This window comes from Ptychodera flava, chromosome 9 (assembly GCF_041260155.1).
Source record: "Ptychodera flava strain L36383 chromosome 9, AS_Pfla_20210202, whole genome shotgun sequence".
Classification (NCBI taxonomy): domain Eukaryota; kingdom Metazoa; phylum Hemichordata; class Enteropneusta; family Ptychoderidae; genus Ptychodera; species Ptychodera flava.
In genome coordinates this window covers 33661603-33689239 of record NC_091936.1, presented here as the reverse complement: position 1 = coordinate 33689239, position 27637 = coordinate 33661603, and the positions used below count along the sequence as shown (strand labels likewise).

General features: G+C 37.0%; 1 protein-coding gene across 1 annotated transcript; it reads right to left on the bottom strand.

Moving 5' to 3' along the window:
- Window positions 1–1092: 1092 nt before the first annotated feature.
- LOC139141287 (nuclear pore complex protein Nup160-like) lies at window positions 1093–27634 on the bottom strand. The gene is made up of 35 exons (XM_070710912.1): window positions 27485–27634; window positions 26219–26330; window positions 25796–26003; window positions 24982–25207; window positions 23975–24053; window positions 23075–23189; window positions 22700–22861; window positions 22249–22323; window positions 21876–21973; window positions 21474–21564; window positions 21053–21124; window positions 20464–20646; window positions 19654–19719; window positions 19153–19258; window positions 18474–18639; window positions 17630–17796; window positions 16541–16701; window positions 15922–16055; window positions 15197–15427; window positions 14547–14612; window positions 13698–13920; window positions 12992–13087; window positions 12050–12144; window positions 11469–11565; window positions 11061–11166; window positions 10210–10376; window positions 9724–9793; window positions 9344–9454; window positions 8680–8806; window positions 8170–8245; window positions 5519–5622; window positions 4350–4494; window positions 3941–4066; window positions 3453–3560; window positions 1093–2903 (listed from the first exon to the last, which is right to left on the bottom strand). Exons 1-35 carry the CDS (start codon window positions 27564–27566, stop codon window positions 2790–2792), a joined length of 4365 nt encoding a protein of 1454 aa, XP_070567013.1. The 5' UTR covers window positions 27567–27634; the 3' UTR covers window positions 1093–2789.
- Between the last annotated feature and the right edge of the window lie 3 nt (window positions 27635–27637).

Below are 27637 nucleotides of genomic sequence, written 5' to 3'. Positions count from 1 at the left end.
ACAGATCAAAAACTTACAGTGGGTGTGGGGATCCCACACATCCAAAGTCCACAAAAGGACTAGGCTGGCTTGTGTTGAGTGTGAGCTCTGAATGGATGATATGAAAATATTTTAATACACTGAACTATTGAGAGCTCAGATCCTTGCATATAATTGATATAATTTATGGATGACAATATAAGAAGTAAATATTATTTTTACTTCTTATATTGTCGTCCATAAATTATATCAATTATGTGCAAGGAACTGAGATCTCAATAGTTCAGTGTATTAAAATGGGCCCTGAACTCCTGCCTATCTGCAGTCTTACAAATTGCAGTAAATGTTGAACTGCGACATGGAAGTCTCACCAAGATAGGGGTGCCAGCACGGAGAGTGCAGTCAACGATTTCGCACGACTTGTCATTGAGAATGTATTTCATGTGTCAATTTGTAACAAACTGAAGATGAACTTGATGTTTTAAAGGAAAGATGAAGTGCATTTTGTCTCAAAGATTCTAATTTAAACATTCCCTTCACTCTTAAAATTGAAAGGTCTTGCTATTCTTAGGGATGGTATCAGATTGTTGCAGAAGTTCAAAAGTGAAATTAGTTCGTTTTACAGGGTAGGGGGTTTGACCTCCATTCAATTGAACTTTGCTTTCACACTTTTTTGTGATTACAAGTTCTCTTTACATTGTGTGTAAAAATAAACAAACACTGCACACTCAGTACCAACAAATTTTGCCGTCCAACTCGTTGGTGTCATGCTGACAGCAATTACTACTCAAATTTGATTGATTACTTGACGATGTAATGTGGTCAGGGGATACATATTCTTCAGTAGCTATAACAATATGCTACATTGTACTCTCAGGCAGACATCAACATTTCGCACTTTTGAACTTTCATTTAGGGGGAGGGGGTTTTGATGTAAATGAAGGAATTTTGTTTCTTGAACTTATGCAACAATCTGAGACAGTCCCTTACATTTTATTATTTTTTCCTTTCAGTAAGAACAATGAAGCACTTCATATTTCGATGTTTCAATTCTTATGAGAACATCCAACACTGGTGGAAGGCTTGGAATGATGAAGTGAACACTTATATCTGGAATTCTGCATCAAATGCAAATGTATTTTATTTTCCATAAAAATCTGTTCAGTCTTCTCGCATCATAGACAAAATAGTACAAATATATTTCAGTTTGTCTGGTTACTGACATTGAAAACAGATTTCTTCAAGACATATTACATAGATGAAAGTAAGAAAACTTTACAAAAGATAAGTAATATGGTATTCCAATATTATTAAAGGATGTAGAAATTTAAGTACATGAACAATGATAACATTATATTGTTCCCAGACTGGTCATCTCAATTAGTGGTACTACAGTCCTATGTTTGGCATACTGAGATATATTTTTCAGATTGTTTCAAAATCAATGATCACCACTGATCCATTCTCAGATTGACTTTAAGAACAATTATCACCATTTATCATCACTGACTCACTTTCACACTGGTTGAGAATCAATGACGACCTTTGACCCATTCTCAGATTTCTTTAAAGAGAACGGTCTCCATCAGATATTGATGTATTCCACCATCCAATGCCAAATTGTACAACAAACAGATGACATACTCTGACGATGGCGGAGGTATGTAGCAGTACACAAGCACCAGAAGTACAGTTATGAATCATTTTGCAAAAGGAACAAAGTAACGGTCATTCTAAATTATTTGAGTCTGTTTGTTTCATGTGGTTTTGTAAACTGACTGCATGCAAAATGATCAGCCATTTGTCATCATCAACTGTCATCCTGCTTGTTAGTGTAGATACAACTACTCTGATGATGAAATATACCAGAAATTAATATCTTAAAGTGTTTACGTCTTATGGCTGTGACAGTGGTGTACGCTGACATTTGACAGTCAAATGCTAATCACAAATTGCTGTTCATAATATAAATAATTTTACAGTAACCAAAACAAATACAAACGCTGGCAGTTCCCTTCATACTATCCACAATAGCAAGCATGTCTCAATCTATATTTCCTTTTTCTCTCTCTCTATATATATCTAGCAGTCAGTTTGGCTCTTACCTGGCCAACCATTGCTAGGAATTCATTGTATGATCAGTGCACTCATCTAGATCACATGGTAACAATTACCATAATTTACTGGTAATAGGTTATGAGTGACAGGTGCTTTTACTGATGATCTCTGTCATGAATGACACTATGGTAAGCTCTTCAAAGGCGAAAATGTTACAAATGTTGGCATCGGCATTTAAATTGAACTCGGGCATCAAAATGACGGAATGGAAAGTTATGTATATGATACCAGAGATGACAAAATGCTGCATCGATGTCATTGCCAGGGTAGGTAAGTCTAATTTGGAATATATACACATACACACTTGACTATGATGCTCTAGCTTCAGGTTTGAGCCTTCATTTCTTGTGACAAGTTTGAGAGAATCTGAGTGAGACAAAATGGAGTACAGTAACAGAAAGACAGGCCTTGGTGTGACTCAAACTTGAAGTTTTTGCTTCACCAGGATAAACAGAGAAGACGGCAAAATCTCACACGGTATATTACACAAATAACCAACAATTTTTTTATCCTGTTAACATGTGATCATATAGTAGACAATGATTCCTGATAACTCTGATGCACGTGACTGCGTTCAGCTGAAGTAGCAAGCACCTCAGTCAGGGGCTACAAATGTCAACGTTTGATAGGCCGTGTCCTGATCACATGATCCAAACAGCATTCTTTGATTGGCTGACCAATTAATGCATGGGTTACTGTGACATCATTTGCTTTGCTCTTTTCCTACTGATATCTTCCATGTCTCTTGAAACTCGTTCGGCAGTGCTCAAGTATGATTTCAACTTATCGTTCAAATCATGATACAGCTGTTGGTGAGGAGCAAACAAAAAAGAAAAAAATTTGAAAAACTTAGAAATTTTTTGACCAAAAATCTCTGAATTCATGTTATGAGCTCATTTTCACTGAACAACTCTCACTGCATGACAAAATCCTTGCAGCATTAACCTACTGAAGGTAAATATTACAGTGCACACGTGACCTTTCAAAAATGTGTGAATCAAAATGTGATCGCTATGAAGCTTTTGCAATTTTAGCTTTAGTCAATGGATAAATTTATCTGTCTTTCTATTCTTTTACTTCAGTCAAGAAAACATATCACATTTCCTATTTACCAATTTCAGCACATTTGACCCATTCATCCCTGAGATGTAATTATGTGCACACAGACACAAGGTAAACTCAAAGTACCTATACAGGTCATGTGACTAAAATGGCCCTAAATAACATCACTATGATATAAGTAATTTTATGGAATTTGAGAAAAATAAGACAATGAAAGTTCTATGGTAAGTTTTCGAACATCACAGAAAGTAATCAACAGAGGGTGGACCAAGCCTTTACATCAGAAATCTCACCTCTTGAAACAGTGACTCTGTCTTGGATTCTTTGATTGCGTGTAATAATTGATCCAACGCTGTGTACGGTAACCACACACTGTCAGGTGTCGTCCCATGCAGACAACTCTGTAATGACAAACAACCCAACATTTTCTATCAGCGACTAAGTATCAATGTAATAGTGTTTTGAAGTCACATTAGTGAAACAGTATGTCCTCGCTAAAAAATTCACACTTCTCAACACAAACAAAAGGTTGCCAACAAATGACAAATTTTGATCACAAGAGGGCAGTGTACTCTAATCATGTCATGTCAGTGACATGGCTGTTCCATAGTTGAATCTTGAGCGAAAAGGCTTATCTTGGAAATGAGAGTTATTGTGTATAAAGTTTTACAAGGTCAGTAATTCTGTGCCAAGGATATTTTAGGAAATGTATATGTATCATCAAAAATGCACAAAGCATGTGTTATTGAAACTGGCATGAAACAAAATTAAGTATACTTACTGTGAGTCCAAAGTATTCCTTTCCTTTTCCAAGCACTGCATCGATGTACTCCATTGCTAGGTAGGCAGCTTCTTCCAGCATGTCAAAATTGATGTACAGTCTCAACAACTCAGCTGCATTGACTCTCTGTCAAGTTTAAAGGTCAAAGTTGAAGAATGATTCAAAAGGTCAAAGTTGAAAAACTATCTCGAGAAAGCTTCACTTGCGCCTAATTGTATATGAAGGGCAAAACTGACATACAGAATGTGTTCGCTGGCCATGCTTTGGTAAATATTTAGTAAATATGAAGGTGGGGATTTAGCCGAGCAGTTTTGACTGCTGACTTATTTTCTACGTGAATAGGTACTGTAGGTGTGTGAGTTCAAATCTGATCAAGAAATTCCAGAATTACCTTGTTGATCCAGCTTACCTTGTGTGAATGTATCAACCAAGCTGGTAACGGAACACCCAATGACAATAATTTACTTGCAATCACTTTATGGTAACCACTTTTACCATCACTGTCTAGCCGCCTCAGGTATGACTCAAGCAATCGCCATGACAACTCTGACGCTCTGAAAGACAGGCAAATTGTAAAGCCTCAACATCCTTTATAAAATAACTGAATAGCATGAAGTTATTACCAAATTTGTCCTCCTTAGATGCATCAAAAATACCGCAATTATACGGTGTCGCTCAATTTGATCAGAATTGGTACATACCAAAGATCAACAATAGTGTTATTTCTATCTGTTCAGAGCAGGAAAATTATGCATTGATTTTATGACAATTTCTGCACAGTACAACCAGAAAAACAACAAGAAATACAACCAGAAAAACAACAAGAAATATTAAACCAGAAAATTAAGAATGACAAAAGTAAATAAGGTCTGAAACTTTAGGTACTGAAGGTCAACTTTAGCAACATGCATAGCAGAGAATCTTTCTACCATGGATGTACAAAAATAGAAATCCATATGGTTTCAGCAGATCTGTTAATATGTCACAGTTCATAAACAATGACAGGAAATGACAAATTAGCTGTTTCAGTTACTGCTATCACTCCCAAACATAATAGGTACCCTGCATACAAATACGTTAAAGGTCAAAATCCTCTTATTCAGATGTGTGGGCTGATTCAGTTCACTCCCACCACTCCTGTACACTTGCAGTATTTCCCTTTTTCTTACCTCATTTGCACATTTTTCACACTGATGTGTTAATTTGAACAAATTCACATCTCAACCCCTACATCTACCTGTACACCAATACTGAGATGGTAGCTTTGGCGGTATGGGAGCCTTTGTGTGTGACGGACATACATCCGCACATACCCACAAATATACAGACATCAGACTCATCATATAAGCTCTTTTTGGTATTTATATATAAAACCAAATATGAGCTAACAAAAACTAGTCAAAACAAACCCACAATAGTGAACCAAACAGGGTTAACTTTCATTTCCTTTTTCTTTTAATTTTCTTAATTCACTGTATGTATACTTTGTATAGTGCCGGTATATCGTTTCTAGATATTGCAATCAACTGCTTCAATTCTAGTGATCATATCTGCCATCAAGCCACTGATAAAACCTACCTGATTTCTGTCGTTGTACGTAAGTGACTCGTGTCATTAGCAGATAACCATGTCCAAGCATCGCTATCGTTTCCACTACTTGATAGTTTAAGGATGATAAATACCTTTTAGACACTTTCAGATTTTTATTTTTTTCTCATTGAACATGTCCCAAACCCCAATAAAGTATACATTTTCTGAAAGCCCTCATATAGAGCTATCCGACAAGCACAGTGCACGGTCATTATTTGCATAAGAGTCACGTGACAAGCATTTTGCTGAACCTTCCAAAACCGGTTTTCCCGGCCTTATGCGAACACGCTGCAAGATTTCCGGTTGGAATTTCTTCATTGACAAGCCTTGACAATATCCTTCAAAACCGTGTCTGCGATTTTTTCTCGGAGGCTCCATTCAAATTATATGACGTGATAATTAAAATTCCTTGAAAAGCACCTTCGTCCAACACCTTTAAGAGCGCATTAAAAAATAACAAAGGCATATAAAGGAAATCCCAGACACGGATTTTGAGTTCATTATGTTTCCAATGGACGGTGTGAATTTCAAGCAGCTAGTGTTTGTGAGCGCGAATTGACGAGGTGCCAAAGAAGGGTACTTCATTCACACATTGAATTCGAGAAAAACGCAAAAAACATGTTTTGATACTTCTACGCTACGGCATTTGATAATTAGACGTGCACGAGCCTCAACACGGGCATACTTTGTTACCAAGTGATGATGTCGGCCGGGAATGACAGTTGTTCAGAGAAAAAGTCCCAGGAAAATAAAATAAATCGCGGAAAACTACCAATTTTTGGAGCCTTGCGTGTCGACACATCGCCACAGCGAATGGCTTCAGTGGGAAAAACAATGACGTCAGCAGTCATTACTGATAGCGGGCGTGTCCTAAATTCATATGCAGATAAGCTTGTTTGCGTTCCCCAGATCACACTCTCCCTTCCACGCTATATAGACATTGCAGAACCGTAGACTTGATAGCGTACTATCGCACTAATTGCAAAGTTAATTCTAGGACGCGCCATTGCGCAATAAAATCTCGAATGGCCCTCATTTCTACGTTTGACGCGCCACTAAGGGTGCAACATTATATGAATGGGTCGATCACGCAGAGTTCACGTAGTTCATACATTCACGTAGCTCCCCGAAGGTCATTACCTCAGTCATAGTGTGACATGTAAACACGATTCAGTTACCTATCAACCATTGCAATTAAATACCCACTACAGCATATATGGTGGTACATAGGAAGCTGGGTAGAAAGGACTGATGTAGGGGCAACGGTGTTTTGGAGCCGTACGCATGTGGCATGGCCGATGAATATAGAACAACGGCACTGGCCGCTGCGTAAAGGTGGAAAGCTAGTCGACACTCGGATTTTAAACACCAGTACTAATAGTTGATGAACCCAGGATGATCGGGCAGTCCCTTAAATTGAAGCGTTTGCAACGTCTACCGTCCATACAAACGAAACGTTGAACACTGCAAGGAAAACATCCATGATCGTTTTGAAGAGCAACACATTTTAGGTCGGACACATCTCGTTTTCCAGAGTAGCCAGGTCTTTGCATAGAACAACACCGCTGTGTAAAACCCTTTGGCCAGAACCAATGATCGTAAATTTGCTAATACATACGAGTTATGTTTAAAAGTTGATGTATCGATCACTTTATTTAGGTCGTACGGGTTACAGTCAGTCAGTGTATGAGTAGCCTAATTGTCGATGCGTGCTAATCGAGGGCCACTCTCGGAGAAATTCTACCGGTGCGCTAACCTTTGATCACGATCGTTTCCACATGCAGTCAAAATCACAGTCCTTAGCAATTTGTACAGTTGTTCAAGTCCGACATATCAATAATTCATCACATAAGTTACGTAAACAATTGAATCAAACCACACAGTTTGCTGTTGCCATTATTGGGCCTGTTGCGTACGTACTACAAGGGACAACTTTGCAGTAGGCTTGGTTGGTTACGGGGGGCCCGATCTCCAGTATTCTCCTTTTCTTGACTTGATAGACTATAGTATTTTCTGCAGAAAATTCAAGGTTTTTACATGTGTGATGATGATGGCCCCCGATTTTCTCAAAATGGCCCCCTTGGGACAGGAGTTGGGGCCAACAGTGGCCCGTTGTTTTTTAATCCTAGAATGAACACTGTGTAATTGTTTATCTAGCATTGCGAAAAAGACAATTGAATCAAACCACGGTAAAGCGGCGTGTGCAGGACCAACCCTAAGCAACGAGTGATAAAACGTCGCACCGCTGAGAAATCGTCGTTGACACTATGTCTTGACCACACTAAGAAAAATGACTTGCTCTCTGGTGTAGACTATGTCTGGAACTGTACGAATACTTGTTTATTGGACTAGGCTTCGACAAACATTTAATTACGGTTTATTGTTTACAGACGGAAGTAATCCTGGTGTTTGGAGAAGTCACAGCACGTCATTATGTAAATTAGCTAGTGCAACGCAACGTTGTGTCACTCAAGATGGATTATGGAAATAGCAATGCAAATGTGTCCACAATGTTTACAAAAGCTCCCCGATTTAACCGGGATAGCCACGTGCATTTGTTTTGATTTTTAAAAATCGTGAATTACACGGAAACCATTCCTTATCTTGAACTGGCGACACATCTCAATTCTGGGTCTTACTTCAAGGCGTATTCTCAGAGAATTTTGAAAATTTGACAGAAAAATGAACATTTGGTATTTATCATCCTTAATACACCTAAATGTAATACAAATACACATATGATTACGGACACTCTCATAGTATAGATGAATAGAAGTGTTATAATCCTTGTGACCACCAAATCTTTTGTAAAATCCAATTACTTTTCAGTTTGCAAAACTCTATAGTTTTCATGGGAAATGGAAAATATTTTTGAAGAGAAACTGCTAAACACTTGTTGAGATATTATTTAGGCCAAAGAAAAATATCGGTGCAGTTTGATGAACTACTGGGTATGTTTGTAGTGGATTGGAGAGAAATTGATTTTGAAATCATATACAGAGACTGTCATGACGATGATTCACTGTTTTTCATTCAACCCTATTGTATCAACCAATCATGTATTGGGTGTCATGGTGAAAAATCGCGACAGCATTACCCAATCAGTGTTAACCCAATGACAAAAGCTGAGAACTGATTGGATATTTTACCTTGATGTCAGGCTTTCAAAGACAGCAGTGTATGGTAGTTTAAATTTACTGCAAATGGATATGGCAGTGTCAAACAGACCAGCTTGCACAAGAAGAGAAACGGTTTCTGGTGCTGAAAGAAATGGGCCTGTAAAAAATTGGGAAGAATAAAAATTTTGTGTTACTCTGATAGCTTTTTGTTGGATTAATGTGAAAAATAATACCCATGTTCTGTCTTCATATAGGATTCAGTATTTCTTTCCAAAGACATGTATATAATGTGAGAACCTTTGTCTTTTATGGAAATATAAAGTCTGTCTTTTTGGGAGGCGTTTGCGACTTGATGATAAAAGTTTCAGGAATACACGTTGAGAAGTCACAAATATTAGATCATTTTTCTGGCTGCTGGTACGTCGACATGTCCTAGTTTACAAAAACAAACTTCAGTTTCGTATTCGCCATGAAACACTGTTTAGTAAGTACTACAAAACTGCAGGAATCATGCCACACAAATAAATCAGTAAAATAGGACTCTTCACATGGACGAACAAATCAGGGGTTTTTTGGATAAATTTTTTCCTCAGATTTTGGTCCCCTTCACATGCAAGTAGATGCAATGTGAGTCTGCACATGATTATGAAAGATGATCAAGAACGCTATATTGTGTATCTTATAAATTCCTTACCAGTTATGAGAGCAGCATCTGGGTCTACTTGTATCAATTTCAATCTGGCTGAGACAAGCATGTATTCTTTTTGTAAATCCATCAATGTTACAACTTCTACGTGTTTCCTAACTGTAAAATAGCCAGAAAATGGTTCACATCAGATAAAATAACATTGATTTGTGCGGGACATGAGAAGTATCTCTTCATAACACTTCACTGAAATCACTCTGACAGATAACTAGAAATGTAAACTATACTTCAATTATATTACCATGGTTCACATTAAACATCAAAAGACTTGACAGAAATAGTGGACATACCGGTACACATAAATTAATAGCTTCTAAGATGTTGTTGTGGTTGAGAACATTAATATTTATCACATTATCGATACGTACACTGTGTTGCTTCTAAGATATCACCATCATGATTTCTCTTCGGAGACATTCCGGGAAGTTCTCTTCTTTCCTGCAGAGATACAAACAAAAGCACACCTAAGTGTAAAGGATTTTGGCTGCATATGATCTTGTTAGCTAAGAATTAATATAAAATTACGAATCAGAATCAATGGCTAACTTTAAGGTGTCCTTTTTGGGTGCCCCTCTATCAAACTAGCTTTCATGTTGAGTAGCACCAGTACCAGGCATGAAATACAATCAATTGGAATTCTAATATCACAACGATATATTTGATACAATTTCTTCATCAGTAAAAGAGTTGCTATGAATCGTTAGATGCTGTGTCTAATAGGAATTTGATGGTAGTAAAATCATCAAAAAATATTCATCACATAGGTACCAAATCAAACTATAATCTACAGTACCCATACAAATCAAAAAGCATACAACGTGATTATGTATTAGGGTATAGCATGTGTCACTTGCCTGGTCAATGTTAACAGGTACTGGCTTGACGATCCAGGCATAATTCGGATCAACAAGGTGGAGTGAATTGATTGCGGATAGATAACATTTAGCCTGCTTCTGTAATCCTTTGATTCCGGAAAGTTCTCGGCCAGCTCTCAAACCAAATTCATACATCACACTGCCAGCTAGAGAGTCAGAAAGGGAAGAAATATAGAAATTGAAACAGATATCCACTACATACCACCAGTGACTTGTTTTCTTACGGGACAAATAATGAAATTGTAGGTTTTATTCAAAGAATAAGATAATAATCATGATTTACACCATTTGCTCCTGTCACTGTGAAAATGGTGTCGTACATGAAATTGGGGAGGATTGTAGGAAGACACAATCTATATACATTGTAACACACATCAGGCATGATAACATTACTGTAGATTGTAAAGACAGATGAAAGGCCCTCACTGCTTTCCACTACGAGGGCTGTTGACAGGGACTTGACAAAACCATTCTCCTTCATGGTTGGTCAAGTACATTATTCTCAGTGTTTTAAAGTGCCTTTCAAAGTGATTGAACAGAAATATCCCCTAAGATACCTGTATGATCAATTGTAACAAAACCTGGCTTAAAATTTGCTGGGTGTTCAGAATTTTGTCCTAGAGGTGGCAAAGTGTGAATGACGGGCAGCCAGGGAAAGGGGACTTTACAAGAGGCGTATCCTCCATCACAGATGTGACAAGATGTGAGGGATAAACAGCCAACCAATCACAGATGTGACAAGATGTGACGGATAAACAGCCAACCAAACTTACAAAACAGCCTGTAAATTTTGTCTATGGCCAGCTTTAATGAATATTGGTGTTGCTTACCTTTCCTGTAATTTCCTCTGTAAACATGGAATGCATACAAAAATTCATAATAGTTCTGAGTTGACAAATCTATGGACCTTGCCCTTGATTCCACTATGCTTACAACCTGCAACGATCAAGGTGTTACATTCAGAAAGATTAGAAAGACTTTTTTTCAAATTTCATGATGAAAACATGCCATCAGAGTTTAAGACATGGACATTTGGCAAGAAATACTGAGCTGCTTGTCACGAAAACAGCATAACGCTTTTGAGATATTAGCATAGCTGTTTTTCACTCTCAGGAAATTTATTGTTTATAACAAAGAACAAAGAACACATGTTAATTGACAAATATCTTTATAAGAGAATAACTGCAAGTTTCTGGACAATACTCATGATAAAATTATTGACAAAGTTCAAGACTAACCTCATCTTCAAGGTCAATGTAAGGAAATTCACACAGCTGCTGTAGCTGAGATCTTTCAAACAACACAACAATAAACTGACGGAGACAGTCTTTACGTCTGCAGGAAAATAAGACAGTGATGATCTAAATGTTGACTGTAGTATGATAGAAATTGTCTTTTTTACATGTTTTCGGTATCAATGCGTTTCACAGAAAACACAGGAAAAGTTCATGTTTAAATTCAGTAAGCATATCACATGAAAAATTCGGTAGTTACAAAACAAAAGTTTGAAATTTATTTGTGAGAAGGAGGTGAAAAAAAATGTGAGTATACACAATGGTAGAAAATGGTATGATAACACCTGGAGTTACAATAACTAACTATTCTCATCAGATTTGTTCTGTGACATTTGACACAAAAATTTAATTTTTAGAAAGAAAGAAATAAAGTGCATACAGAAATTATTTGTCGTTAAAGATATGTATATTTGAAGTAAGTTCACTCTGATAAACTGATACCTCTGTAAGATAAATCATCATCAAAGAATCACAGATGACTGAAAGTAGGACAAGGCTAACATTCCTTAACACAAAAACCTTACCTCACAGAGTCTGGATTTGCCGTCATGGCAACGTATGCCTCTTGATTGTGTCCTAGTTCTAAATGGTGTTTAAATATTTTGGACCACAGTGTTGGCTGGCAACAAATGAAAATAATGCATTGTTAGTCATAAGCACACCCTACAGTGTACAACAGGATCGGTATGTCCAAAATCACTCAGACTCCAAAGAGTTTGAAGTACTTTTTTGGCAGTTTTCAAGGACTCTTCAGGTCCAAAGTACAATTTTCCAGATATCATTATTTTGGACAATATATTATTTCTATAAATCATTTCACATATCATTTTCATGATATCATGACTGATAATCTTGCCATTTTTGAAAATTGTGGATGGATTATCAATTTTTAGGACTCTTGACTCTGCTTCATTTTCTAGGACTTTTCCAGGCTTTCCCTGACGATTTAAAACTTTCAAGGAGGAACTGGGGAATATCAAATGTTTATGCCAAACAACGTGAGGGTAAAAAAAGAATAAATTTGAAAACCTGTGCTGTTAATGTGCCGGTTTTTATTGAAGGACTTTCAGGAGTGTATGGACCCTGTTACTAATTTCATCTATGTTTCAACAGTTTTCAACAGAAAACGGGGGAATATCAAATGTTTATGCCAAACACATAGAAAAAGAATAAATTTGAACGCCTGTAGTATGCGAACAAAGCATGGCCATTGTCAGAAGAAACAAGTCAACAAAAACCAGTACACTATTTACAGCACAGACAAAAACAACTTTAACCCTTTCACCCCCAGTTCCCTGTATACAGGTCCAACATTACCATAGAAAACAATGGATTTGGGACAAACCATGGTGATGAAAGGGTTAAGAGATGACACACTAAGTGGTGTACTTCTCATGGAACTTGGGATTGTGGTAAAACATCTTTCATTCATATTTCAAAATATCAAAAAGTCGATGTACACTTACAATATTTGGATCTTTAACATTGGCTATACTGAGTGCAGTCTTGGCTAGAGATATGACTAAGTTTGGTACACAGAACTGTTCTAGGAGTCTCAATACCTGTGAAGTGATGAAAATGATCATTAATGTTTGCTTAGGTATTGTAAATGACAATAACAGAGAAATATTCTTAGTGTACAGATGATAACAATTCATCTTTCTTTGGGACATTGATTTCAGTCAGATAAATATAATTTTTGAAAGCGTTTAAAGAATTGATTAGATATGGTCTCTATGGCTGAATATTGAGGTGGAACGACCGACACTGGTAGGGGTGTCTATTTTTTATATAATTATTCAAAGTATTTTTGTTGCTGACATATCTGCCAGAATTACTGGGAAACACTGTTTAACTGTTTATGATCTGTAGAAGTACCACTTGTCGGCAACTACAAGCCCTTGGATTTTGTATAAACTGAAGATTGAGCCTGCCTCTTTAATCATTTACCAATTCCTTAAATTAACATATTCCGGCATACAAATATAATGTTCTCTAGGATGATCTTGTTACTTTTCAATTTACTTTGAACTCAGTCACACTCACAAGTTGACACTGTCAATATTGTTTTTATCAATTTGCAAGAGTAGTTTCCATATCCACAGATTGTACACATCGTTAAAGTAGCCATACTAAAATGTAAAAGAACCAATCCACTTTACAATTCATTACCTTGAGATAATAAATAACCTGCAACGTCTTAGTGTCTCCTTCATCTGTCTGTACCAATTTGTTCAACAAAAATTCCTCATTTGCAACGCCGTGCGACGCCAGCTGAAAACAGTCCACGGCTTTGTAGGGTTCATCAGCATTGAGGTAACACTGACCCAGAACAAACTGACGAGACGACGTGTTCCACTCACACCATCCACTTAATAATCGACAGTATTCCTGTGAAATAACGATATTATATCATATCATATCATATCATATATCATACTGGTATATTGATGGTGCAAATGCAGTGATCTGATTGGTTGAGATGTGAAAATAACCATGCTATATTCACAATATAGCACGGTTAGAACAGACATGAGCTTTCAGCTTGAGAAAAATTCCCTTTATGACGTTTCACGCCAGAATTTCAATTTAATATTACCATACACCACCTCAGCAATGGGTGTACCACTCGATTTTGACCAGTGCACATGCACTTGCTATCGCTCATGCACATACGTCACGGACTGGTCAAAATCTTATGCTATACTGTCACTAGATGCAATTTATCGCTTAATAAGCTCACTAATTTTACACTTGCTCACTCAACGAGACATGCAATGAAAAATTTGGATACAGTGTGTGTAGATTTCTTCCGAAATTTCTACAGGTAATTGAAACCTAACCCACCACAGGCAATAAATGTCTCATTCTGAATATTTTAAGCTAGAGACATGCTGGACATAGGTTTATGAAATTTAGAAAGATGACCTCTGTATATTTTGTCTAAACTTATGGCTTCAGGATTTCAAAAACCTTGTACTGTAAAATGTTTCCAATGTTCAACGTAGTAGAAATTACCTGAAGTTGGAATACTGACATTTTCCCAGGAGAAACTCACAAAATAGAAAGCTGCTCGTGATAGGCCAGCTTTGTTATTCTTGTTAAGGAATAAAGATACCAGTAGTTGAACAACAAAGTATGAGACGCAAGCATAGGTGTTGGCTTAGTGTATAAAATATACTTAAGCTGAGATCATGGTAAATATCAAGTTCTATGTAGATAGGTGTGAACTTTGATACACAAAATGTCAAAGTTTTGAAGGAATTCAAATGTCTGTGTAGTGGCAATTCAAGGCCCTGAATACAGTGTACATGCTGAGGATGGAGATCTCTTAGGTGTACTGAGTCTGCAGAACACCACCTGTCCTTCCTGTTAAATTACATTAAAACATTGTGCAATGAGATAGATCACACAAGACGTTTATTTTTTTTCATGTGAGTGGATGTTTTCTAAAACTCAGTTGTGCAAAGAGAGTGCGTAGTTTGTGAAATATAATTTATTCAAGATCAAGTGATGGTAGGAAGTTTTCCCCTGCACGCTTTCTCCTTTCTTGTATTGTCAGCTGCATTCATCATCAAATCTGCACGTCACACTTAACTCTGAACTGAGCTGCAGAGAAACTGTACTAGGAAGACTGAAATCTTAATAACAAAATTGACGTCAAAGGATACACAAGTCTTGCCAGTGAGCTGATAGCTGGTAATAGCATGGCACTCCAGCTATCGCTGCTCTGTTGGCTGATGTGTCCGGAGTTTGCCAGCGACTTCCTGACTTGATCGCCGCCAATGCCGCAGACAAAGAGCTGAATCAAACTGCCGCCACTGCTTTCCAAGTGATGTCCAGCATTGATTCCGGAAGATTCCGTGATTTCCAGAGCCACAAACTGCCTTAAGCTGGACTCGCTGTCGGGACAAAGAATGAATCAGTCACTGGGGCATGACTCTGCGTAATATCCCATGGACACTTTACGGAATGCTAAATGGAAATTCTGTTCCTCATAAAGGCAACATCACACTGTAATGTGGGGAAGATTCTGCATTGGACACTGATAAAATTTCAAAATTTTCTTTCTAAGAAATGTCTTGCTGGTTTGATTGTGAACATAAATCAAGTCCTTGATGAAATATAAAATTTCCATCAGTGTATTGATAATCCTATTTCTCCCAAATGTATTTATTTCTATGATTTATCTATGGAGCCTGGTAGAAAGAGGATTAAACAGTACCAACACATAACAATGGTTTTCTTGTATGTACACTTACAAAAACGTTTCCCAATTTGTATGTTGTTTTACTTATACATGTGACAGGACCATGCTTCATCACAGGATATCATAATTTCATGATTAACTAACTTTCTATGATTCAAAATCTTGACCTCTGACCGTAAGACTTACACTGTATTAGTTTCTGGTTGAGAAGCTTGAGCACCACACAGCCAATACATGCTGTGATAGGCTTGTAAATACATGGCAGTCTTCGGAATCAGCTCGACTTGAAGTCTGACAAGACACTCTTGACTAAGTGATACCTGCAGAAAACAAAAGTTGAAGAAACTGGTCAAGACTAAACAGTGACTTGTGACCTGGATGTATTATGGCAGTATTACAGTCCACATTGACAGGTCCTCTCCTGTGAAATGCCTTCACTGATAACCAACAAAATTGATACTGTACACTAAACCGACATCAAAGCTATTAGATACTACCTTTCAATCAATATTTGAGACGAGATACTGTAATTGTCTATCTGAATTATAAAATAAGCATTGGTTCAGCATTCATGATTTATGCATGGTTTACACTTACCCTCAATATCTTCAATAAACATATTCATCTATGCAAAGTATAGTGGTTGGCATTGTCCCATATGCAAATCAACTTATAATCAGTCATTATCAATAGAGAATATTCATTCGCCTGAAAATGAGCTTTATGAAGCAATGATGACCAAAAAAAAAAAATGGCATATGAAAATGACGTTGTATCATGCCTCTGAAGTACAATATTCATATACCTTATGTCCAATTCTTTGAATGATGTAGAGCAGCACCAGCAGATCTCTACAAAGTTGAAATCTCAATAAGCTCATCTGTTGGAGTATTTCTGACAGGATCACAGTGGAATGTTCACTAGCGAAGAGATGGTTACAAATCATCTGGAGGCCTGTGTCCATCACTGAAAGGAAAATAGAAAGTCAATCGAATAAATAATCTGAAAATGTGATTTACGGTGATGTCTTCAGATGTTTTCATGTACAGGTTGTCATATTTGCATGATCTGCTTAGCATATGAGCACAACATCATTGGGTTTCCAGGCCCGAGTGAATCTATTTACCCTAGCTAATATTCTTGAACATTTTCTTAGCAAAGTTCAACAAAGGAGTTTGGCTTTTAAGAAAATATTACCCAGTACATAGGAGGAAAACTGTCCCTGAGAGTCACTGAGACTTTTGATACCAAGCCTATGGGCTACTTGAATTTGGTCCTTGTTACAATCAGTGTAACTTTTTTTAATGTAGTACATGCTTTGAAATTGAAAGACCTAAATTTTTGCTCAAACTTTCATCAAGGAAACTTTTACCATTGTTTCATAACCAAGAATAAAATAAAGGGTCACTGTGTAAATTGTGATAGTACAGAAACAAAGTACCTAAAATTTTCCTGACGCTTGAAATTCAAAATGGCCGCTATCCCTGTGTTAACTTGATGGGAGAAAATTTCAGTTTCAATATTCACAAAAACTTGACAGTGAGAACTTCATTTACTTTCATTTACTCTGCAAGCTTGCAAAATGAGCCAAGCAGTGGATGACTGGATCTCATAAGTATTGTAAAAATTTGTCCGACCAAATATCTGTCCCAAAGGGCATTCTACATCAATACAGATGACATCAAACTTGTGGTATTGAAAAAGTTGGGAAAAAAGACACTGTGTATGTAAGACTGATTTTACAGTGGGGAGGAGGTTGTTGATGAGGACGTGGAGTCAGTGTCAAGACAGAGAGTTGAAACTTAGGGGTACAGTCAGTGTGGGGTTGGGAAGGGAATACAATACGATACTCTCGGGGATTGGGGTGAGGAAAGATGTAATGAAATGTACATACTTGATTCTTCCATGGACAATGCCTCCGGCTGGCCCTCTGAAATGTCGATACTTCCCAGCAATGTTTCCAGAGCTCGAGCTGGTTCTATTAAACTCTGAATGTGACTTTGCAAATCACGCAGCAAACTGGACGCTGTGCTCTGGACTGAATTTGTTTTTGAAGATCCACTGTAAAAAGTGAAACATTTCAAGATTGCGTTAGAGGATGGTATATTGTAACTTTACAGAATTCTTTGCACTCAAGCTATGTTTGAATTGATATGTAAACCACAACTTTGAGACTTTGTACCAGGTCAATCTGTTCAACTTCTGAATTCTCAAAAAAATTCAGAATTCTGTCATTTTAAATACTTGTTTTCCACCATAGTGGAATTGCAGCATGTCTATGTGTGTGTCTGTGAGTGTGGGTAAAAAAACTTCCTGAAATCACACCCTAGCTTCTGATACAACTTAACAGTACTTCTTTCAGGTTACCAAACCCAATGATCAAAGTAAGCTAATCTAATTGCAGACATTCCACGAACATACTGTCGTTACACATCAGTTATACAGACCTGAAAGCTTACCAAACAGTACACCATGTACAGACCAACTTTTGACAATTTTCCACCACTTACTTGAGTTTCAGTCAATTGGATATTCCACTATTTCTCTGAGCGCGGATATTCTTTACTGTTTCTGGTAATGACCTATGTGTCTATAAATTTTGATTTCATGCACTATAAAAGCTCTCTAAAATTTGATGCTACGGAGTATTGACGATGTGCCAGACACAGATTAAAAATACCAGCATAGATTTCTTGTCAGACGTGATCTATGAGCAGTCTTTGAGCAGTCTGGCTTACCTTGACTCAATGAACAAAGTATTGGCTATCTGTTGTGCAATATTTTCCGGTGGTTCTGATTGGTAGATGTCGTAATAAAGACCAACTTTCATCTCTTTGCTGACACTTTCCTTGATAAGTCTGATGCACTCCCCCAGTGTCAGAAGGTCCTTGCTGAGCTGCCGATCTGCAATCAAGGATAGAACCTTTGTTTAACTATAATGACATCAGCGAGAATATCCAGCGGTCAGATGTCATGGACAACAAAATGTTGTGCTTTGGAGTGGTGTGAACTTGCCGTTCCAAAGGTCATAGAATAATAATGCACTTGTATGACAATGAAAGTATGAAGAACTACCAGACTAGACTATAGGAATGATGTACTTGCATTGAAACTGGCTACAGAATGACAAAATATAAAACAGATCTGCTTATCCTGAGCTGATCATAGCAAATTAAAGCCCATCAGCTGTATCATTTTGTATTTTGTTCAATAAGACTATTTGAAATTCAATGTAACTTATGGAAAATGCTTACTGAGGTGTAACTACTGAACGCTACAGTAATACCCTAAACACGATGCACAGCGTTATGATACCTTTTGTGAGACGTATCACCTTGATCAGTTTTTACAAATCTGACATGATAGTGACCGATAAACGTGCGAGGATAAGGATTGACTTGAACTGACAAGACTTACCATCACAGTAGAGTGGTGATAGCGTTAAATCGATGGCCTCACATCTGTCGCTTGATAGGTACAAATGTTCCACTGAATCATTGGGTCTCAAGACTGACACACCGATCTGAAACATATGGAATTAATTCTATAGAATTCTTTGAAGTTATAGAAATCTGTCTAACTTTGTATAAATTTCTTCTACAGCAACAAACTTGAAATTGCCCTTTCCAGGTCACTTTGACAAAATATAACGATTTAATACTATTTGTAAACTTGAAAGTAAAATTTAAAAATTCAAATGTCATATTTTTTTAAACCTTCTGACTCCGTAACTGAATTTTCTGAATATGCTCTTTTCAATAAGCTCTCGTGAAAAACAGACACAGCACAGCCAAAAACTTTAGGCGCACGAAATTTTAAAGGAAGATTGTTAGCAAGCTATAGTCATCAATGTCAAAGTTTTTCTGTTGGATGGTCATTCTGCACAAAATGCATACGTCAGAGTTGTACTGTACTCACCCTTTTGATGTATCCCACCAAGCCTGTGTTGTGATCCACCAATAAACCAACAGGTTTACCTACAACCTGAATTCAATAAGTGACATATATTCAGAAGTGAATTGAGAGTTCGCTTGTGACAGGTTTCTGTCTATTCAGCAACTTGTGCAAGATCCCATTTCATCACTCAATTCCATCTGCAAACTATCGAGTCAAATGTAGAGCAAGAGTTTTTCTCGTATCACTCTAATTGCTAAAATTCATATCATACACAAATTAGTAATTAATTGACATGATACTGCTAAATGTCTTTGCACACTATTACAGCTCTGGTATATCAACATCTGTACCAAGTTTCATCAAATTTTAGTCAGTATTTCTTGACATATCACTTGAATTATGAAAAGTCATATAAATATGCACATTAGCAATTTATTGATACAAATACTGCCACATGTCTTTATGCACTGTTAGAGCTCTGTGAGACCCAACATATGTACAAAGTTCCATCAAATTTGCAGGTCTCTCCGAAAACAGAACTTTTTTTCCAAAAATTACTGATTATGCAAATTAGCACTAAATATGTGTGCCACACCTAAAACAATAAGCGTGCTTATGTATGCCACAGTTTATTATCCTTGTAATACTTGTATCAAGTTTGAAAGGAAGTGGTTCTGGCATGTCTGAGATATCTGTGTGGGTGGACAGATGGATGGAGTCCAATCCATACCTTTCCACCATAACTTTCCAGGACTTTGTCCGTGGGGACTAAAAAGACTCACTTATCTCGTACAGTCTGAATAACAAAAGTATCGGAGACATGAAACTAACCTCTTGGTATTGACTACAATTCGAACAGAATTTCTTCCAACACTGCAACTGAAGTTGATAAAATTCATCCAGCGGTAATTCGTAACCAGTAGCAGCGGCATGAACCTCTGTTTCTATGGCAGCAATCACTTCCTGTTTCAAAACGCTGGGCCCTAACCTGGCATCCACTCCTTGCTTTAATATCTGAAAACCAAAGGGATAAAGATTAAACAGAAAGTCACCTAAAAAGACTTTGCAAAGCAAAATTGCTTTCTTTAGGTATGTTTTTTTTTTGTATGATGTCTCTGTTTAAGTCATTTATGTTGGTCAGAGATTAGAAGCATACTATTAAACAGAGTGGTGAGAAAAATATTTATCTTTCCCGAATTTCAACCAGTATGCTATAGAAAGTGGAGATTGTACGCAAAAACAGTAAACTGACCAGTCAAATTTTGCTGAAAAACTATTCTTTCTTTTACGTCACTTCATATATCAGGACCAACACCACACAACATAATAACCGATACAAAAGTCTGATTTCAAGACTATCATCAAAACAAATGCAATGTACATTTAAAAAGAAACGTATATTGAATGCAGCACAACTTACGTTACTGACTGTCTTAGCAATGGCATGGAGTGAGAAACCACTTTGCTGGAATATATACTGTACATAAGCCTCCTGCAGCAGAAATATTGTCAGAGTGTGAGACAAGAAGTATTTGCATAGAAAAACTCAACTTGATCAAAAAATTGAACAGGTATCAGAATTTGCAGCAACATATTCAGGAAGTATATAGGTATGGTTTGCCTTTTCTATGGCACTATAATTAAATTGCATTCTTCACTGAAATTTGGTCAAACACACCTGACAAACAAAAACGCAAAAAATACAATTCCTTAGAAATTACACATGACAAATAATGATGTTGGGGAAAAAAATTGAAATTGATTTGTTAAGACTTCCTATGATCCACCTTGTTAGTTCCTCCCAGATTTTGATATGACGACAAAACATGTTATTTCCTTACCCTTGGATCCTGTAAAGGTGGTACCGGAATGTCAGATACATCCATGTGATGAAGGAAAACTGGCTTCCATCCATTGTCTGAACACCCACCACTGCAAGTAATGATAGGAAATCATAATTTTTCTGATTTGGTTGCATTGATGGATACACAGACGCAATTTGCGTCATATTATCTTGGCCGGAATGGCAAATACTAAAATTGGGCAACAACTTTGGTAGTTCAGCATTTATAATGAGGTGCAACTGTGCAAGACATTGGATGCATTGTAAACAGACTACAGCTTATATGAAATCACAGATTTGCTCTTTAGATTGATTGTTACTATCGGACATCAGAAAGAAAAGTTACATGATAGCAAAGTGGATTGACAGTGACTGAAGACAATGAAAGTGTTACACTTACTCCTCAATTGATGTGTATTTGATAGCTGTCTCCCCTTCACTTGTAGTGAACACAGCCCAGATTTGATTATTGCTGTAACTGAAGTCAACCAGGGTATCCTGTAGGACAAAGTTATTGTCAGTGAATAGATAGATGTATAGGGTAGAATAGACCTGGGGGCAGATTTTCAGACTCCAACATTTTAAAAATACTTTCCTGGTCTTCACCTGAACTTCTTTCCATTATGTTTGTTTGATCATACATTCCAAAGGTACATGCATTTGTTATTCCAGAATGATTCAAGGTCAACAACACACAGATTGATCAAGATAAGAGTCTAGCATATGCTAGTCCTAGTCTGAAACTTGATGAGATTAATTTAAATACAACTTACATTCTTAGGGAAGACAGATGCCACGGACAGAAGTTTGTATTGTCCATCCTGTAAGACTGGTTGTAGAACACAAAACTGCAAACAAGCAGAAATACTATTTAGGAAGTATCAACTTGAACTTGAGTCATTTCAAAACATGTCAGATATGATAACTCTTTCAGAAATTTGATATGCTTACACCTTGATTCTGCTCTGGAATTCAAAATTACAGTGTTCTAACACTGTATCTGCAGAAACTTGCTTAGTTTGGTGACACACCAGGCAAACTGAGGGTACATCTCATACAATCTTTGCATACTATCCATACAGTGTAGGTCAGATTTAATCTGTTCAATCCCGATTCCATGTAAACAGATCCACGCTTATCACTGATAACAATAGGTTTGGACCAGACCATGGTGGTAAAAAGGGTAATATTTCCAGATTCACATGAACATGAACCAGAACTCACCTGGGACCTATCTTCAAAGCCAAGGTAGACGGCGAACAATAGTGAATTGGCATCACTGTCGGAGGATTTCTGCATCATGTGATTTCTGGCCGGTGCGTTCTGTAAGTCTTCACTGTTTGGAACACTTTCCAAGGCATCATGAACCAGAACACATTCATAGTTCTGTAAAAGAAGGTTTTCTATTTACTTCCTGTTAATTCCTTTAACACCTAACATTGTTGATATGTGATCAGGTTCTGCCTCTTCTATTTTGCCTTTTTGTGACAATAAACAATTTCTTTGCACCTGAATTTTGAACATTCTCTGAGATGAAAACAGAAAACAGACTTTGCAGAAAACAGATTTTCGACAAAAGTACAGGAAAATCTTTCCTACCTTGCATGACCAAACCCTGACTTTGTGATCTCTGCAAATTGTGAATATTAACAGATCTTGTCCAAGAGGATGAATAAATAAACTTAGTACTGCATCTGATGCTTCATGGTCTCCTCTGAAAGAATTAAAAAAACATAATAAGATTAATAATAATGTTAAGCAAAATACATGTTGAATTTATTTTCTCAATAGCTGTATTGCACATCGTGTAAAATTTGGAACGTGTGCAAATTTGTACAACAATAAAGTACTGCACTTTCTTAAGAAAGTAATATCATTTGTTCATTGGATTAGACGGATTTTTAAGCAAATTCTGCTTTCACACTCATATCGTTGACAAACTGACTTTTATGTAGGACTGCAAATTGGAGATAACATCCAAATTTAAACACATTTAACTCTTGGAAAAGCTCAAAACTATAAGAGGCATAAATTCAACCACAACTCAAATTGCTGCACCACTGTCAGCCATCAACACTTTCTACAACTGAACTTTCTCTTTCTGTTTGGAGGAAATTTACATCTGGCCAACATAATGTATTACAATTAAATCACAGCACTATTATCTTTTATTATACTTCTGTGACAAACGCTGGAACTTGTGGACCAGAAGTGGTTAGAAAAGATATAATGAAAAATATCCTTTGCTTGCATGTCACTGAGGTGTGAAGCTATAGTGAAACTTCTCAAAGTGCTTTTTGGGCAACAAGCTCAGCACAACCTGTCCTAGTTATATTCATAAATATTTTTGCACTTCTCACTGTATAATTTGTGTAACAGCGTAAATAATGTGGCTGAATTGCTCTGTGCTACGACACTAACCTGTGCCCAATACTGACTTTGCACTGCCATATTATAGAGGCAAAATGCCAAGTTTCTTTAAGTTTGTTTAATACTGACCTGATGACTGAAGGAACGAGGCCTGTCCATATTCTCTGCATCATGGTTGCTTGTCGGAGTTCATGTACAGTTGGAATGCCTTTAAAATGACAGATACAATACCTAGTTAGCATGAAAACTTCTTCATTCATAATTTATCATATCATAGACAGTGAAGTGGACCGTCTATGATTACATGTATATACATTGATTATCCCTTTGAACCCGGCTCGGACAGAAATGTCCGATGACGTCATAGAGTACCAGGGGGTCAGGGTGCAAAGGGTTATTCAAATGCATTAAGGTAGAATGCGCCCTAGGGACAGATATTTGGACTCTCACTTTTTTAATATACTTTTCTGGTAAGAAAAATTTTCGCCATCTTAGTTTTTTGAAATTAGAAAATTTTAATTTTCTCCATAGAGTTAACACAGGGATGGCAGCCATTTTGAATTTCAAATATTGGTAAATGTTGGGTAATTTGTTTCTCTACTTCTAAACTTTGCACATTGACCCTTGATTATCATGATTTGGGAAGAGAATGGTTCAAAATTTTCATTTAGGAAAGTTTGAGCAAAAGTTTATGTCTTTCACTTTCAAGGTGCATACTACCTTAAGAACGTTCCTATATGCAGTTGTAAAACTTGACCTAATTTCTTTGAATAGATGAGTATTTGTATGTGAATTAAATTATGTCTTCTGCTGATTGGCATGAATGTGTAGTGATAACATTGCAAGTTTATCAAGCATATAAAAGACATCAAACAGTATGCTACAGAGATTCAAGCTATGGGTGTTTTCTCATTTTTCATCCTAATCTAGTTTAGGTTTCGCATTGTCAATTGCATATCTATCTAGTTTATCAATTCATGTCAGTAAAACTTTATATGTTACTGTAAATTCAAATCTAGTGATGCTGGAAACACTGATATGTGACTTTCCACCATCAACTCAGCCATGTGGAGGATTTCTGACTGAGGTTATTTGAATAAACAGGTGCTGGAGGAATACTGCATGCAAATCATCACCTTGTATTCCCTGCGGAGGCAGCTTCACCACTAAAATACTGCCAACGTTAGTGGCTAATGCGAATACAGCTTCCCCTTCATTGGTGACCCAAGATGCACTGGTGTACGGTTCGTGAACTTGGCCACCTCCCTGAGATAGGAACTGTCTGTTGCTATGGTCCTGTATCATGGCAACAGAGATATCAGCAAAGATAGAGGGCATAGTCACAGGAGTTGTCAATGGAACCTGGAAGAGAACAAAACAAACCAATGAAATACATGTAGTTGTTACCAACAGATTTCTCATAAAATCAGTGATCAAAAAAATTGAATTTGTCAGCGAAAGACTTAAATTTTGCTCAAACTTTCCCCAACAAAATTTTGAACCATTCTCTTTCAAAATCAACGATAAACATTGGATGTCACCATGCAAATGTTGATACTATGGAAACACATGTGTCTACACTATCTTTGAAGAGTGAGTATGCATGTACACTGATTACTAGTATATAGCATTCTTTTGTGATATCGAAAGTTGATATTGGTGTCACAAAAAATTATTTTGCTACCAGTCTAAGTTTCAAAATGTGCTTGATTTGGGGTTTAGTTTCAGCTTTGCATTCAAAAGTGTTGGCAAATTACGAGAGTAAAATTTAAGTTTTCATTTTGTCATTTAAAGTGCAACACTCAATGTTTTGTTTGGGCATTTTTTATTTGTTAACACGAACTGATAATGGATATTTAAACGGGAAATGTAGAGATAGTGAAATGCCAAATTAGGTAATAGTGAAATGTAGAAACGGTCAAATGCCTGATTGATTTTGGTCATACTCACCGATCTCTGTAGTTTGTTTGGATGTGCAAATACCAACCGATGCACACTTGTCAGCGTCGATATCAATATGACGACGTTGGTACGACTTTCATGGATGTGAATGCCTGGCAAGACTGGGGCATCAGGGAAGTGAAGTCGTACAGTATTCCCAGATAAGTTATGATCCAAGGACAACTCAACTAACTCCACCACATCTTGATTTGTGTGCCTACAATACAAAGTTGACATGTCAGTTGCAGTTTCTCTTCTGAACAATGCTCAAAGTGACTGCCTGACAGAAAATAAAATCAGTATTCCTGATAAAAATTCAGATAACCTCTTTCATTGATACTTCCTTGTCCCTTCATAATCAATACACAAAAGCAGTCATTGATTTATGTATAAGGTATCTCCATCTTGTCTATGTGTATCGTTTTTACTTACCAGTAAATAAAGCGATTACTGGAGGGAGTATTCATCTTGCAGCTGTCCTTATATCCATATCCTCCGGCACTTTCTGTTACTTTACTGTCTTTTAGCACACTCTGAGGAGCTTCTACAAAACAAGAGCAGAGAATCTTTGACATGTTTTGACCACAGACACAGATACCAGCACACACTTGAATAATATCACTTGTGGTTTGGGTATGAATAAACTTTGACATGTTTTGACTGCACAGACTGGGCCACACTTGAGTAATATCACTTATCATTTTGGTATGAATAAACTGCCAATAACTGGACTCTTGGGCTCTTCTAAAGAAAAATATAATGACTCAGAAATTATTTCGCAAAATGCATTGTCAAACCGATAATTAAAAATAATTCCATATATATATATTATATATATATATATATATATATATATATATATATATATATATATATATATATATATATATATATATATATATATATATATATATATATATATATATGTATTTTTACTGTTAATGGCACATCATGGATTTTTGTCTCTGGTCACTTATCATCACGAAATCATTAAAATGTGGTATCTTTTCAATGAATAAGCACTGTGCTATCGGACAAATTTAAGTTATAAATTTGTGACTATGAAATATTGAAACTACACAGAAAATAATTTCTGGCATTGATTATCTGTCAATCATGACAAAGGTAACTGGCTGGAAGAGGAATTCACACTTGTAATAATACCGAGGGGCCGATGAACATCATCCACACTTGGGGAAAAACGTGGTTCAAATATCCACGTAAAGTCATTTGGCATCGTAATCATCGTATTATTTCTGATTTACTACTGATTACTAGCACCTGAGGCAGCCGCCTGAACACACTGTCCTCGTAGTCGTACCACTACGAGTACGAACAGCCAACTGCACCTGGCAAATCGAGCTAGTAAGTATAGCGAAAGTACAGTTCTAATTCTCAGTGCAGTGGATGTTTACGCATTTAAAGCCCCGACTTTCATTTCTAACAGACACTAAATCACAGTAATTGTCTGAGTTGCTCAGCATGTTTCACCATCCGGGTCATGCCCACACTCTGACATACAGTGCAGTATACACATGTTGGCACATTGTCACCGACCACACACGGTCTTGAAGTTGAGATACACAACGTGCACCGGGCATGTTTTTTTAGTGTCGCGTACTGGCGTCTCTGAAGTATCGAGATCCACATCAACGAGTATAGGTGTAATGAGAGCTTTTCCTGGAGTAATGACGTTACCTGTGTTTACGGTAAGCTCTTTCCATCGTAGAATTTCAAGATTATTCAGAGGCACTTCCATGTAACTGCTGGGCTCCGCCATTTTGAATGATATCTCCCGCCAATGATTGACCGACTGGGGGCGCTAGTGTAAAAGGTAAAAACACACATTCC